Source organism: Salmo trutta, chromosome 24 (genome assembly GCF_901001165.1).
Source record: "Salmo trutta chromosome 24, fSalTru1.1, whole genome shotgun sequence".
NCBI lineage: Eukaryota > Metazoa > Chordata > Actinopteri > Salmoniformes > Salmonidae > Salmo > Salmo trutta.
The window spans coordinates 39,909,982-39,926,942 of record NC_042980.1 but is presented as its reverse complement, the minus strand read 5'-3'; the positions used below and the strand labels follow the sequence as shown (position 1 = coordinate 39,926,942).

At 44.4% G+C, this 16,961-nt stretch overlaps 1 protein-coding gene across 6 annotated transcripts in view; it reads right to left on the bottom strand.

Moving 5' to 3' along the window:
• LOC115161300 (probable ubiquitin carboxyl-terminal hydrolase FAF-X) overlaps positions 1–16,961 on the bottom strand; it is a 69,281-nt gene that overhangs the window by 2,340 nt on the left and 49,980 nt on the right. For 4 of the 6 annotated variants that reach the window (XM_029712160.1, XM_029712163.1, XM_029712161.1 and 1 more), the window contains 12 exons: positions 13,719–13,860; positions 11,619–11,822; positions 10,751–11,321; positions 9,516–9,639; positions 9,029–9,263; positions 8,647–8,776; positions 8,296–8,481; positions 7,936–8,156; positions 5,961–6,049; positions 5,473–5,629; positions 5,060–5,272; positions 2,564–2,677 (listed from right to left, as the gene is read on the bottom strand). In XM_029712160.1, coding sequence (XP_029568020.1) covers positions 2,564–2,677; positions 5,060–5,272; positions 5,473–5,629; positions 5,961–6,049; positions 7,936–8,156; positions 8,296–8,481; positions 8,647–8,776; positions 9,029–9,263; positions 9,516–9,639; positions 10,751–11,321; positions 11,619–11,822; positions 13,719–13,860 — 2,386 coding nt within the window. The remainder of the gene's footprint in view (positions 1–2,563; positions 2,678–5,059; positions 5,273–5,472; positions 5,630–5,960; positions 6,050–7,935; positions 8,157–8,295; positions 8,482–8,646; positions 8,777–9,028; positions 9,264–9,515; positions 9,640–10,750; positions 11,322–11,618; positions 11,823–13,718; positions 13,861–16,961) is intronic. The other 2 variants (XM_029712165.1, XM_029712166.1) reach the window with 1 other exon arrangement.

Here is a 16,961-nt window from a genome sequence, read left to right as displayed (position 1 = left end):
GGACAATGGACACCTGCTCGTCAAACGTCTCATTCCAAAATCACGGGCATTAATATGGAGTTGGTCCCCCCTTTGCTGCTAGAACAGTCTCCACTCTTCAGGGTAGAGCATTAGTGAGGTCGGGCACTGATGTTGGGCGATTAGGCCCGCAGTCAGCGTTCCAATTAATCCCAAAGGTGTTCGATGAGGTTGAGGTCAGGGCTCTGTGAAGGCCAGTCAATTTCTTCCACATTGAAGAACAATTTCTGTATGGACCTCGCTTTGTGCACGGGGGCATTGTCATGCTGAAACAGAAAAAGGCCTTCCCCAAACTGTTGCCACAAAGTTGGAAGCGCAGAATCGTCTAGGATGTCATTGTATGCTGTAGTGTTGAGTTCCCTTCACTGGAACTAAGGGGCCGATCCCAAACCATGAAAAACATCCCCAGACCATTATTCCTCCTCCACCCAACTTTACAGTTGGCACCAGCCATTTGGGCAGGTAGCGTTCGCTTGGCATCCGTCAAAACCAGATGGTGAAGAGTGATTCACCACTCCAGAGAACGCGTTTCCACTACTCCAGCCAACGTTTAAGCCAATGGCGGCGAGTTTTACACCACTCCAGCCGACGCTTGGCACTGCGCATGGTGATCTTAGGCTTGTGTGCGGCTGCTTGGCCATGGAAACCCATTTCACGAAGCTCCCGATGAACAGTTCTTGTGTCGACGTTGCTTCCAGAGGCAGTTTGGAACTTGGTAGTGAGTGTTGCAACCGGGGACAGACGATTTTTACGCACTTTAGCACTCGGCGGTCCCGTTCAGTGAGCTTGTGTGGCCTACCACTTTGCGGCTGAGCCTTTGTTGCTGCTAGACGTTTCCACTTCACAATAACAGCCTTTACAAATTAGCATGGGCAGCAATTTGACGAACTGACTTGTTGGAAAGGTGGCATCCTATGTCGTTGAAAGTCACTGAGCTCTTCAGTAAGGCCATTCTTCTGCCAATAATTGTCTATAGAGGTTACATGGCTGTTTGCTCGATTTTATACACCTGTCAGCAACGAGTGTGGCTGAAATAGCCAATTCCACTATTTTAAAGGGGTGTCCACATACTTTTGTATATATAGTGTAACATCTAAGGGACGGGGCCATATACTTTCTTATAAGGTTGATATGGCCTAATTTGCTGGGGCTAATACTAGATGGAAATGCAGTTTTTCTCCAGTTCAGAGAAAAACAGAGGGATTTCTACTTTGTGTGTTCAATCCATGATAGTTCCATGGCGGTTATGCCAACATTACCTTTTTAGATTGGCATCTTTGTGCTGGGACAACTGGCCGTGTGTCTGTATGAGTCGGTCTGCTCATAAAGACAGAGACTGACAACATCTAGAACACATTACAACATGTGACCAGACCAACTAGAAGACAGCTTGTGTGTTAGTCTAAGTGGAGGAGATAGATTCATGATAACATAAGCCTATCATAAACCTACAATAACCTGTGGGTAAAGTAGGTGTTGCCTATTGTCAATTAACGTAGTGGTCCTAAGACATCTAGCTGTTCTTTCTCTCTAGATATTGTTAAAGAATTGGTTTTACGGTTATTTACAATTATAACTATTCAAAGTGATGTTTCGGATTGAAACGATCAATAACAAGACGTGACCTAGTCCTGTTGACTAGAAATATATTATGAACACATGCAATTTAAATGGCTGACACACAAACCACAGGTTGCCCCTCTGTACCAACCTAGTGTCAAAACAACATCACATGAACACACCAAGAAGTACACTACACATAAAACACTAGGCTAGCACTTCATCATCCACTATAGCCATGGCTAAGAGTTTTAGATCAGTTCTGTCACTATAGTTTGAGTTTGCTTTGGGGAGATGGAACAAACAGTTTTGATTGGATAAACAGGGTTAGGTTAAGGACCAACTGAACTAAAGGGAAGCCAGGAAGTCAGTGCTGCTTTAGGTAACCAATGGGACACGGCTACTGGAAAGAGGAAATGTTTGCTCGCAGTTTGCGGTTCAGTTGGATTTTTGGCAATTTTTGGCGATGGTTCAACATTAATATTGACATGTTGGATTTTGGTGGGGTTGACTCCATATTATGGAACATCATAGGGATCTTTAATTGTCTATACTAGAATGCCCTCAGCTCTATATCCGCTGCCAAGTAGGAACCTGGAGTTGGCTGCTTTGTCAGTCACTGGATACAGAGAAAGGATGAGTCTTCAGCGGGCTATATTCCAAAGACCATGACAAGTAAAACATTTGCACCATCACCAACTGTCATCACAAAATCACTTTTGGGAGCAGAATGCAAACAGCCGAGCGGACATCTGACCATCCTGCCACTGCTATCTGTTATTGTCCAGCTCTTATGCTCCAGACTGTCAGTCTGTGTGTTGGTACTACTGCCCAGGCTATTCTTCCTGTGTCACTGTGCTAGTGAACAGACACCACTAACATAGCCCTGTATGGAACACCTAGAGAGGGGACAGACACCACTAACATAGCCCTGTATGGAACACCTAGAGAGGAGACAGAGTGGAGGAGGGTGCCAGGGGCTTACAGTGTGTTGCTGTGGTCCTGTCCCGTCCCCTGGCAAAAGCTGCTGTGGCGAGGACGATTTCCGCATGGCAGCGTCTTCTTCAGACATGGCCTCACCAGGCTTTGTTAAGTGACACTAGTTTGAAATGGCATAGTTGATATCATTGCATAACATATACAAGTGTCAATAGTTAACCTTTTATTTAACTAGGCAAGTCAGTTACGAACAAATTCTTATTTACAATGACGGCCAACACTGGCCAAACCCTAACTAGGACGAAGCTGGGCCAATTGTGCGCCGCTCTATGGGAATAAACTATGCTTTCAGGTGGATTTCTTCTGGGTTTTTGGTTTTTAAGTAACGTTAGCATATATCATATCGCCATTCATGGTAAGGATTAATAAGGCTAAACATTGTAATGTACACTGAGCTTCAGCAAAGGAGACTAACAGAAATAAAAGGAATCTAGAGGAAAAAGTTAATACATAACATGTTAGCTTAAAGTTTGTATACACTACGAGGCGTGTAAGCTGGAAATAACATTTTCAAAAACTCAAAAAGCCCTACCTATAGAAATAAACACAAATTCTGAAGATTACAAAAATAACTAAGAAATCATATTCCAGCAGATAACAGCTTTCTAAAAGAACTTTAGAATCTGGACTTGAGCTTTGAAAGCATTCAGTTCCAGGATATTTGACAGTATGACTACAACACTTAACGCAAAGAACTTGACACGCCAGAATACTGAAAAAAAAACAGATGGTTAGCAGCAACATGTTTACTATTTTCTTCCTTGTGATGTATGGTTTAGTTTGTATTGCTGCATGAGATTCCATATAACCAACACTACTGTTTAACAAATTCATTAAAACTCAGCAAAAAAAGAAATGTCCCTTTATCAGGACCCTGTCTTTCAAAGATAATTCGTAAAAATCAAAATAACTTCACAGATCTTCATTGTAAAGGGTTTAAACACCGTTTCCCATGCTTGTTCAATGAACCATAAACAATTAATGAACATGCACTTGTGGAACGGCCGTGAAGACACTAACAGCTTACAGACGGTAGGCAATTAAGGTCATAGTTATGAAAACTTAGGACACTAAAGAGGCCTTTCTACTGACTCTGAAAAACACAAAAAGAAAGATGCCCAGGGTCCCTGCTCATCTGTGTGAACGTGCCTTAGGCATGCTGCAAGGAGGCATGAGGACTGCAGATGTGGCCAGGGCAATAAATTGCAATGTCCGTACTGTGAGACACCTAAGACTGCGCTACAGTCTTAAGACTCGCAGTGGCAGACCACGTGTAGCAACACCTACACAGGATCGGTACATCCGAATATCACAACTGCGGGACAGTTACAGGATGGCAACAATTGCCCGAGTTACACCTGGAACGCACAATCCCTCCATCAGTGCTCAGACTGTCTGCAATAGGCTGAGAAGGGCTGGACTGAGTGCTTGAAGGCCTGTTGTAAGGCAGGTCCTCACCGGCAACAACGTCACCTGTGGGCACAAACCCACTGTCGCTGGACCAGACAGGATCCACCGTCGCGATTTTGTCTCACCAGGGGTGATGGTCGGATTCGCGTTTATCATCGATGGAATGAGCATTATACCGAGGCCTGTACTCTGGAGCAGGATCGATTTGGAGGTGGAGGGTCCGTCATGGTCTGGGGCGGTGTGTCACAGCATCATCGGACTGAGCTTGTTGTCATTGCAGGCAATCTCAACGCTGTGCGTTACAGGGAAGACATCCTCCTCCCTCATGTGGTACCCTTCCTGACATGACCCTCCAGCATGACATTGCCACCAGTCATACTGCTCATTCTGTGCGTGATTTCCTACAAGACAGGAATGTCAGTGTTCTGCCATGGCCAGCGAAAAGTCCAGATCTCAATCCCATTGAGCACGTCTGGGACCTGTTGGATCGGAGGGTGGGCTTGGGCCAATACCCTCAGAAATGTCCGGGAACTTGCAGGTGCCTTGGTGGAAGAGTGGTGTAACATCTCACAGCATGAATTGACAAATCTGGTGCAGTCCATGATGAGGAGACTTAATGCAGCTGGTGGCCACACCAGATACTGACTGTTACTTTTTGACCCCCCCCCTTTGTTCAGGGACACGTTATTCAATTCCTGTTAGTCACATGTTCAGTTTATGTCTCAGTTGTTGAATCTTATGTTCATACAAATATTTACACATGTTCAGTTTGCTGAAAATAAACGCAGTTGACAGTGAGAGGACGTTTCTTTTTTTGCTGAGTTAGTATTACAGGCAAGTTCCTTGTTTCCACATTACCTTGACTCTGTAGGCAAAAACCACCAAGGTCAGAATGGTGCATCTCTCCAAAAAGACATTATCTGAGACTATCAATACTGACCTTTCACTACTTCAACTACCACCATTTAAGTCATGCATCCATGTTAGATACGATTGTATTACCTTTGGGTTGTATGCGTGTGTCGTATATTGTGTGTGTGTGTGTGCGCGCATCATTTGGTGCGAGTGTTACCTCCTCGGGGCAGAGTTCGCAGGCCTTGGCCAGGGTCATACGTGCAGAGTGCGAGCGCTCCAGGAAGTACCCGTTGGAGGTCTCGTTGCTCTGGACGGGTGGAGACCAGTTGTTGTAGGTGTACTGGGGGTTCCCTGTGTAGGGTCTCCTCTCCAGCTCATCCCCCAGCCACTCCACCGCCCAGGTCCACTTACGCTTCAGATCCCCATTACTCTACAGACAGAGAGAGACACAATTTGTAAGAGTGCTTATGAATGACTTTTTCCTTGCATTGCAATTAAGAATCCTGAAATGGGGATTTCATTTTTTTTATTATACTCAAACCACCGGCGGGCCAGATTTAATCGGCTCGTGAGCGGGATTGGACTTGAGTTTGACATGTGGTCTAGTGCATAGTGTTGTCTCTGTTGTACCTGTAGGATCTGGTAGGCCACAGAGCAGCTGCTGAACAGGGCCACCATGCACTTGATACACTGGTAAGCCCGTTTCTGGTAGTGGTTCTTGGAGCGCTGAATGGTGTCAAACAGGCCGTCCCTGTCGTCTGGTATACCCTTCAACACGTTGTGGATCCTACACAGACACACAGGGAGAGAGGGAGGTCAGTTACGCATCATATAGGACAGAGATATAGGACAGAGATGATGTTGGCTCGCAAAATAGAAAATAAGCCAGAGAGGAAACACCAACCAGTGAAACCGGCCATATTCTTGTTCCTAGAAGGCCACAGTGTGTGTCTGAAGAACCTGAAGAAGTTACTTGAAGTCTGATGATTTTAAATCAGATGTGTTGGCACTAGGTTGGGACAAAACCCTGCATCCAGTGTGTGATCTTTCCCAGACCAAAGATGAGTATGACGTTACCTGTGTGTCTGCCAGGCGTCTTTCCCCTGAGTGTGACGTACCTGTGTGTCTGCCAGGAGTCCTCGATGAGCAGGATCTGCAGCAGCAGGTCCAGGTAAGGCCTCAGCTCGTAGGTGTAGGAGTACGCCACCTGGGGGATAACAAAACACACATTATCAATAAGATCTAACACACAGAAATATGAAAAACACCACTTGGGAGGTAGAGGACGAGACCAAAGGCTTCTGAGATGTAGTGTTTTCTAGTGGTGTTGGCTGCCCACTGGGGTATATGGGCCTACGGTGGTTATTACCTGCCATAGCAACTCAATTGAGTATGTTGACGATTACTGGGGGTATGTTTATATATACACACAGTACTAGTCAAAAGTTTGGACACACCTACTCATTCCAGGGTTTTTGAGCCAATCAGTTGTGTTATGACAAGTTAGGGTTGATATACAGAAGATAGCCCTATTTGGTAAAAGATCAAGTCCACATTATGGCAAGAACAGCTCAAGTAAGCAAAGAGAAATGACAGTCCATCATTACTTTTAGACATGAAGGTCAATCAATTTCTTCAAGTGCAGTCGCAAAAAACCATCAAGCGCTATGATGAAACTGGCTCTTATGAGGACCGCCACAGGAAAGGACGACCTAGAGTTACCTCTGCTGCAGAGGATAAGTTCCTTAGAGTTACCAGCCTCAGAAATTTCATCCCAAATAAATGCTTCACAGAGTTCAAGTAACAGACACATGTCAACATCAACTGTTCAGAGGAGACTACGTGAATCAGGCCTTCATGGTCGAATTGCTGCCAAGAAACCACTACTAAAGGACACCAATAAGAAGAAGAGACTTGCTTGGGCCAAGAAACACGAGCAATGGACATTAGACCGGTGGAAATCTGTCCTTTGGTCTGGAGTCCAAATTTGAGAGTTTTGGTTCCAACCAAAAAAGATCTTGTCACGGTATCTCTGCATTCCAATTGCCATTGATAAAGTGCAATTGTATTCGTTGTCTGTAGCTTTGCCTGCCCATACCATAACTCCACCATGGGCACTCTGTTCACATTGTTGACATCATACACGCTGTCTGCCATCTGTCTGGTACAGTTGAAACCAGGATTAATCCGTGAAGAGCACACTTCAGCGTGCCAGTGGCCATCAAATGTGAGCATTTGCCCACTGAAGTTGGTTACGACACCGAACTGCAGTCAGGTCAAGACCCTGGTGAGAACGACGAGCACACAGATGAGCTTCCCTGAGAAGTTTCTGACAGTTTGTGCAGAAATGATTCTGTTTCATCAGCTGTCCAGGTGGCTGGTCTCAGACGATCCCACAGGTTAAGAAGCCAGATGTGAAGGTCCTGGGCTGGCGTGGTTACACGTGGTCTGCGTTTGTGAGGCCGGTTGGAGGTACTGCCAAATTCTCTAAAATGACATTGGAGGTGATATGGTAGAGAAATGAACATTCAATCTCTGGCAACAGCTCTGGTGGACATTCCTTCAGTCAGTATGCCAATTGCACACTCCCTCAAAACTTGAGACATCTGTAGCATTGTGTTGTGTGACAAAACTGCACATTTTAAAGAGGCCTTTTATTGTCGCCAGCACAAGGTGCACCTGTGTAATGATCATGCTATTTAAATCAACTTCTTGATATGCCACACCTGTCAGGTGGATGGATTATCTTGGCACAAGAGAAATGCTCACTAACAGGGATGTAAACAAATGTGCACAAAATTTGAGAGAAATAAGCTTTTTGTACGTATGGAACATTTCTGGGATCTTTTATTTCAGCTCACGAAACCAACACTTTACATGTTGCGTTTATATTTTTGTTCAGTGTATATACAGGGTCAGTCATATCCAGTACCATATTGACAATGTGTAGGGATACTGGATCGATAGAGTTAGATATGTATAGGTGTAAGGTGACTAGGCATCAGGACATGATAAACAGTGTAGCAGCAGTGTATATGATGATTGTGTGTGTGTGTGTGAGCATGTGTGTGTGATTCAGCAGTTTTAACTTACCTGCCAGAGCAGCTCTGATAGTACAGTAGAGGAGAACTGGGGGTTTTCCCAGCAGCTGAAGCGCAGCAGCTTGACTGTCTCCTCTGAGTTGCTGCAGTCCTCGATGATCTTCTTCACGTAGCTGGTCCTAACAAAAAGGATCTCTCCCACCAGCTGCTGCACAGGCATCACCGGGGTGGTCTGGTTGGCATCGCCGTACGGGTTAGGGAGAGGGGGGTTACCTGGAAGAGAGAGAGGGAGATAGATTACGGCCTTTTTTCAATTGCATACAATGAATACAACCCAGCTGATACTGGTTTGTCTTTGTCCGTTAACCCTGAGAACCAGAGGTCACCACCTCTGACATCTGTGTGAACGCACCATTGATGGATGACTGCATGCGTGCGGCCACATCACAGCAGCGCACCAGCTGGGAGACGACGGTGTAGAGTTTCCCCAGCTCTGCATACTGGTACTTTATGGGAGGACCGGGTCCCTCGTCTAGAGCCACCAGCATGAAGGTAGCTGGGACACTCAGCTTCAACAACTGAGTCTTTTCTGCCAGCCCTGGAGAAGGGAAGGAGAGAGGGCAGGAGAGAGAGAGGGAGGGCGAGAGAAGAAAGTGAGGCATGAAGAGAAATGTGTCTGTCCATTGCCAGTGAGCCATACACTCTCTACCCATTAATCAAGGAGTTGTCAGAGTAGGTGTGCATGACAGGATGTTTTCCTTACCCAGGTTGGCGTACATGACGAAGAGGTTGAAGTACTGCTGCAGGTGTCGGCCATGCTCTGACACCTCTCTCCTGAGGAGGTTCAACACAGCCCTCAACAGGTGGTCACTGAGACGCAGGTTATCACATGCCTGACCCAGACAGACAGACAAGTTTAACACATACTCCACCAGACCAGAGTAAAAGTGCTTCGTATGGGTCATTCTCAGTATACATGAAACGGGGGAAACACTTGAAAACTGAAGCCGAAAATAAGACGATTGTCTTCTGACAATTCCAAGTAGTAGCTGCTCGGTTTCAAAACATTTCTCCCGTTTCATGCATACTAAACACCTCCCTGATAGGCAGTTTCTGTTTTAGGACCAGGAGAACAAGCCATTCACCTGTGATTGGGTGGAGGCGCCAGCAGGTGATGCTGTGGGCGAGGGGCAGGGTCCGTCTTGAAGGGAGAAGTGTGCGATGAAGACAATGAGTTTGGCGAACGCGCCCCGGACCTCAGCGCTGGGGCACTCCAGCAGGTACTCGGAGAAGCGGTTGGCGTAGGCAAACAGGATGTTGTGTGCAAACCAGTAGCGTACATTCTTACTGTGTCTCAGCAGGATGCACAGCGCATCATACCTGGAGATGGAGAAAGAAACAGAGATACACCATGGTTTAAGGACAGGGGTGAGAGATTCAGATGTAGAGAGAATGATGCAAGGTACTGGAGAGAAAGAGAGAGAGAGTGAGACTGTAGAGACAGGGATAGATGCAGACAGTTGTGAGAGAGGAGGAAAACAAAGAGAATAAGAAAACAGAAAGATGATTGACTCCGCTCCATACATGAACACAGGTCAAGGTTGAAAGGTCAGACAGATCGACAGAACTCACCAGTCACTGGCGGCCCCCCTCACTACTTTCTTGGTGTGGAAACCAGTGCTGAAGAGGAACCTAGCAGCCAGCTGAACACTAATCATAGCCATCTCCTCTGCATCGGGCAGTAGATGGTCTTGTCCTGACACACAACATAAACATCGGTTCAGACTTCAGTCACAACTTAACATCAGACTTCCTACTGGAACGTTTCAATAAAAACATTGGTCATAAAAAACAATGTACGAAAATGAAGGTTTCCTCTGTGGATGCAAATGGTGAAGGATTATGAAGAAACCTGGAGCGCCAGAGACTAGCCTATTCTTGATCTTCACGCAGGGAGTTATTTCAATTTCAGAGTTAATGTGTGAGTCAGTCACTGGAGCAGAATCCTAAAATCTCACTGTTTAAATAGAGCCCTATGACCACATCTGCTGCTTACTCCTCAATAACAGGCTGAAATTGGAGACATTAACGATAAGAGTTGCCCGTTTGCACACAAGACACCAAAAAGAAACAAGCACCCCATACATACATAATTGATGAGCTGAAGCATTTCATCCCAACCAAGTGCTTTTACACTGATGGCAAACCCTGCAGTAGTTAGTTAATTTGCCAGCCAGCCAGCCAGATAGATAGATAGATAGATAGGAGGTATACTGTGGCCTGGATGCATTAATAATGCATTGGCTCATATTAACTTCATAAGTCAGAGGAAACTGCTGCAGTTTACCGTCAGCCAATATAATGTTCAGCTCTGCCATCCTATACTCTCCCTCTCTATGCAACTCTCCAAGGGAGTGGTGCATCTGTATGCATGTTACCAGCGGTAAGATTAAAAGGAGGGGGTATATTTATCTTATTAAATATTGAAAGGAATGAAAATATCAGCTATTAAAACATGTCAAAAGTCTTCAATCGTTATTACAGTGATAAAAAGCATTTTTATGGTACTACTGGGGCTACTTTAACAGGGCTGAGAGTTAGCTATACTAAGTAGTGAGGCTGGGCCTTTCACAGTGCACAAATGACAAAAGCAGATCACTGTGAAAGCAATCTCTCTTCTTGGGCTGTACACAAGAGAAGGGCTCTACAGTGGAAAAATGTCCACGTAGAGTCATGACTAGCAAGGGCCAAAACAAGAGGGAACAAAGGTGACAAACAGAACCTCAGTGTAGCATCAACAGCACCTGCCTTAAAAAGAGCTCTAGAAGGTATATTGAAGCCAGTGTGTGTGTGTGTGTTCCACGTACCTGGCGGAGGGTTTAAATAGACACTGTTACAGGTCAGAAGTTTCTTAACAAACTGGAAATACTCCAGGCTGTATTGCATACGGTTGTGCATGAACTGCACGTTCTGCTTGCGCACGCTGCACTCGATGACGTTGGGCATCTTGACCTGGTGCGACGGCTTGTTGTTGGACGAGGACGAGATGGTCAGCTCCTGGATGTACTTGACCAGCTCGCTGTCCTTGTCCAGTGAGTCCATGCGTTCGTAGAAAAGGATGTAGGCATTCCACCAGCGCTTCTGGCGCCGGTAGGACATCCTCTTCATCATGTGGTCAAACACCTCGCCCATGTATTCCCCTCCGAAGCACTGGTTCTTCATCTCCTCCTCGTCGTCCATCTTGCACTCAGTCACGTCGCCGTCGTCAAACTTGTACCAGCGGTTCCGCTCGCCGTCGGCCCCGCCCACGTTCCTCTGCGTGATGTAGGAGTAGTAGTGTCCACCGCTGGCCTGGCCTGAGTGGACCAGCACCCCCACCAGGCGGTACTTGGAGCTGCCCGGGGGCTCTGGATCAGAGGGCTCGTTCTGCTGGATCACCTGGTGGCAGGACACCATACGGATGATCGGTTTAGTATCGCGATAATTCAGTGTATTGCCATTTCTGCATTTATCGCAATAATTGATGTTCAAGTGAACCACAATTGCTTAATTTAAAAAGCGACAGTTTATATGTGGTCCCAGCCATTTAAATGCGGTCCCATCTGAATTACATCAAATATTTCAGATATTTGAAATGAGAACGACCACTACGTCAATATGAACACATGAAAATATATTCCGTATTTCTACACCCAATAATGTAATAATCTGTGTGAACATCATGCCATCCTTAACCTGGTTCTCTGGGTTGACGTCGTCCCCCTCCAGCTTGGCCACCCCGGCTACAGTGTAGGGCTCCATGTCCAACTCCCTGGGGAACTCAAAGTAGTCGTTGAACTTAATGGCACACTCCCTCTCCCAGTCGTAGTCAAACCTCTTCAACTGGATGGCCAGCACTGGAGGAAGCTTCTTGATCAGCAGACGCTTCACTGTGTCCACCTGGAGGGAGGAGGGGAAGAGGACCAACCTGTTACTGCTACTAGCCTTCTATCTATTGGGGGAGGAAGAGGACCAACCTGTTACTGGTTCTAGCCTTCTACTTATAGGGGGAGGAAGAGGACCAACCTGTTACTGGTTCTAGCCTTCTACCTATAGGGGGAGGAAGAGGACCAACCTGTTACTGCTACTAGCCTTCTACTTATAGGGGGAGGAAGAGGACCAACCTGTTACTGCTACTAGCCATGAAATCTAGTGCATTCGGAAAGTATTTAGGCCCCTTGACCTTTTCCCACATTTTGTTACGTTATGGCCTTATTCTAAAAGTGATTAAAATTTTTTTACTCAATCACCCCAACACCCCATAATGACAAAGCAATTTTTTTGAGAACATTTCTGCAAATGTATTCAAAATAAAAAACAGAAATACCTTACTTACATAAGTATTCAAACCCTTTGCTAGAAGACTCCAAAAAGAGCTCAAATGCATCCTGTTTCCATTGAGCATCCTTGAGATGTTTCTACGTGATTGAAGTCCACCTTTTAGTAAATTCAATTGATTGGACATGATTTGGGAGGCACACACCTGTCTATATAACGGCAAAAACCAAACCATGAGGTCGAAGGATTGTGTCGAGACACAGATGTGGAGAAGGGTACCAAAACATGTCTGCAGCATTGAAGGTTCCCAAGAACACAGTGGCCTCCATCATTCTTAAATGGAAGAAGTTTAGAACCACCAAGACTATTCCTAGAGCTGACCGCCCAGCAAAACTGAACAATGATGGTCATTGAGAGTTCCAGAGTTCCTCTGTGGAGATGGGAGAACCTTCCAGAAGGACAACCATCTATGCAGCACTCCACCAATCAGGCCTTTATGGTAGAGTGACCAGACTGAAGCCATTCCTCAGTAAAAGGCACATGACAGCCTCTCTTGGCATTTGCCAAAAGGCACCTAAAGGACTTTCAGACAATGAGAAACAAGATTCTCTGGTCTGATGAAACCAAGACTGAACTCGTTGGCCTGAATGCCAAACGTCACGTCTGGAGGTAACCTGACACCATCCCTACGGTGAAGCATGTTGGTGGAAGCATCATGCTGTGGGGATCTTTTTCAGCGGCAGGGACTGGGAGACCATGAACGGAGCAAAGTACAGAGAGATACTTGTTGAAAACCTGCTCCAGAGCACTCAGGACCTCAGACTGGGGCCAAGACAATGCAGGAGTGGCTTCGGGACAAGACTATGAATGTCCTTGAATGGCCAATCCAGAGCACGGACTTGAACCCGTTCGAACATCTCTAGAGACCTGAAAATAGCTGTACAGCGACACTCCCCATCCAGCCTGACAGAGCTTGAGAGGATCTGCAGAGAAGAATGGGAAAAACTCCCCAAATACAGGTGTGCCAAGCTTGTAGCATCATACCCAAGAATACTTGAGGCTGTAATCGCTGCCAAAGGTGCTTCAACAAAGTACTGAGTAAAGGGTCTGAATAGTTATGTAAATGTGATCAGTTTTTAATACATTCACAAAACTTTCTAAAAACCAGTTTTTCGCTTTGTCATTATGGGGCAGTGTGTAGATTGATGACTGGAAAAAAACAATTTAATCCATTTTAGAATAAGGCTGTAACGTAACCAAATGTGGAAAAGTCAAGGGGTCTGAATACTTTCCGAATGCACTGTAGCTTGTTGGAAAAAGATGTGATTAGAATATATTATTTGGAGTGGTTCAGAAATAGACTACACAGTAGACCTACCACAGTTAATCAAACAGCTGTATGCTACAGAGCAGGACTACCCCAGTTAGGTCAGCCATCTCCAGCTCCTGAACAGAGTTCTGATAACAGACATCAGCATTCACGTCGCTGACTAATCAGGCCAAAGTGAGTTGTCTCACCTTCTTGTTACACTTCTCACAGTGGTATGCGTTGGCTCCCTCCAGCAGGTCTCCTTTGACATACTGCTCCATAGAGTCCAACAGGTTCTGGTGGTTCCTGATGTCTACATTCAGAGTGGTGAACGACTCCTCACACTCATATCTGGAGCACGCACACATGCACAGACACGCGCACACAGACACACAGTATCCACATAAGTTACCACCAACACTGTAGCAGCCTCATATTAAACCTAGGGCTGGGCGATATATCGAATTCATTTGATTAATTCTAATATATGTTTTTGCGCAATATTCCAAATGACTGTATCGCAAGAATCAAGGTTGTTATTTTGTATTTTTATGAGCGTTTATGTCCGCTTGTTCTCATGTTGTATTTTTGGTCCTGTCTCCGCCCCTCTGTGCTGTGTTCACCTTCCCATTTAAACCAGAGATCTGTATAAATGACAAGATGCACGTTTCCGCCCTAACACTGGCAGTTGTTGTCCCAAAGGCATGAAGGCAGGTCGACAAGCTTAGGTCCAAAATAAACCCATTGGCTTTATTTTGGACAGATAACAGTTCATCTCTTTTTCTATGGTTTACACACACACCCCCAAGCCTCTCCCCCTGCCTCTCACGCCAACAGTTCTGACAAGCGGTTTCAACTCGCTATTTGCATTTGAGGTTTGCTCCAACAGAATTGGTCATATGGACACCAAAACACATTGAGATATTATTTTACTGTAATAGAGAAGTTAACTTGTCTAACCATACCTTTTTTATGTCTCAACTACTCAAAATGTGCGCAAAGTAGACACTACTAAAACGAGAGTATAAATGAGCATTGAATCTGGAAAATTAATGTTCAGTTTGTCACTAGCAGCATTTTAGACAAAGACTGTTATACTAGCTGTCTAGTTTGTGTTTTATGAATGTGCAATAAGTATAAAACAATTACATAAGGAATTGGCAACTCGTTCTCATTCTGAGAAACAAGGTAGGCCACTTGATTTCAACATCTGAACCAAGTGGACAGGCTAACATGCTTTTCAAACAGTTGGAGACAGACAGAAGGGCATGTTCATAACAACTCAACTGTTCAACCTTGTAATCTTGCAAATAGAGCCAAGTTGGCTAAACTTGAAATATAAAGATTAGCTGGCTAATCACTAGCATGAGGGCTTGAGAGACTGTTGATGAGACCTGTGTTAATTTTTTATAGCCTAATACCTGCTACAAGAAGTTAGTCATTATTGGTCAATGTGCATTATGCATGGTTCTAGATAAATATGTAACAAAAAAGTGCATTATCATACTAAGATACATAGACTTGAGATCCAGATCAGTGATTATTGCACCAAAAAAAAGCAGGTTAACTATTTTGATAAAATAACTCAATTATTGGTGGTCTTATGGTTGTGGAAGGCTTATATTTAGCCTAGGTGTAACTCACAAGCCCTGAATTCATTAGATTATTGCTGACTGTTAGAAATACTGTATTTGACCTTTAAATTGTACAACCACGCTTATTTAAAATTAGATTTACAGTTGAAGTCAGAAGTTTACACACCTTAGCCAAATACATTTAAACTCAGTTTTTCACAATTCCTGACATTTAATCCTAGTAAAAATGCCCTGTCTTAGGTCAGTTAGGATCACCACTTTATTTTAAGAATGTGAAATGTCAGAATAATAGTTGAGAGAATGATTTATTTCAGCTTTTATTTCTTTCATCACATTCCCAGTGGGTCAGAAGTTTACATACACTCAATTAGTATTTGGTAGCATTGCCTTTAAATTGTTTAACTTGGGTCAAATGTTTGGGGTAGCCTTCCACAATCTTCCCACAATAAGTTGGTTGAATTTTGGCCCATTCCTCCTGACAGAGCTGCTGTAACTGAGTCAGGTTTGTAGGCCTCCTTGCTCGCACACGCTTTTTCAGTTCTGCCCACAAATGTTCTATGGGATTGAGGTCAGGGCTTTTTGATGTCCACTCCAATACCTTGACTTTGTTGTCCTTAACTTCATTAGGGTAGGTGGCAGCATTCGTAATTTTGGATGAAAAGCGTGCCCAAAGTAAACTGCCTGCTACTCAGGTCCAGAAGCTAGGATATGCATTTGGATAGAAAACACTCTAAACTTTCCAAAACTGTTAAAATAATGTCTGTGAGTATAACAGAAATGATATGGCAGGCGAAACCCCGAGAACAAACCACCCCCCCCAACAACTACAAAAAATTAATCCTACCACTGATTTAAAAGGCTGGCACTTTTATTATAGGGCAAAATCGTGCCCGATTGCAGTTCCTAGGGATTCCACTAGATGTCAACAGTCTTAAGAAAGAGTTGTTTCAGGCTGGTTTTTGGAAAAATGAGCCAGAAATTGTAGTTTTTCTAGGTGGCCCCCATTTTGGCTGTAGTGTTTCCAAGCGCGTGAATGAGAGCGCGTTCTTTGGTATTTTTCTCCGGTAAAGACAATAACGATTCTCCGTCTTATATTTTATTGTTTATTTGCGTATTAGGGTACCTAAGGTTTGATTATAAACGTTGATTGACTTGTTTGGATAAGTTTATTGGTAATGTTTGGGATTCATTTTGTATGCATTTTGAAGGAGGGAAACCGAGTGGATTATTGACTGAAGTGCGCCAGCTAAACTGAGTTTTTATGGATATAAAAAAGGAATTTATCGAACAAAAGCACCATTGTAATGTAACTGGGACCTTTTGGAGTGCCAACAGAAGAAGATCTTCAAAGGTAAGGCATATATTATATTGCTATTTCTGACTTTCGTGTCGCAACTCCCTGGTTGAAAATGATTTCTTAAGCATTTGTGTGCTGGGCGCTGTCCTCAAATAATCGCATGGTTTGCTTTTGCCTTTTTGAAATCTGACACGGCGGCTGGATTAACAACAAGCTAAGCTTTATTTTGATGTATTGCACTTGTGATTTCATGAAAGCTTAATATTTATAGTGATTTTATTTGAATTTAGCGCTCTGCAATTTCACTGGAAGTTTTCGAAATGGGACGCTAGCGTCCCAATGATCCGCAAGAAGTTAACAATAAATTTGTTGAGTGGTTGAAAAACGAGTCAATGATTCCAACCTAATAAGTTTATGTAAACTTCCAACTTCAACTGTATATCGTGAATCGCCCAAATCGAGATATGATTGTTATGTCATGTCGCCCAGCTCTAATTAAACCACTACAAACAATCTCCCTCTGTGCAGAAATTGACATTTTCAAATCAATTATCCTGAGG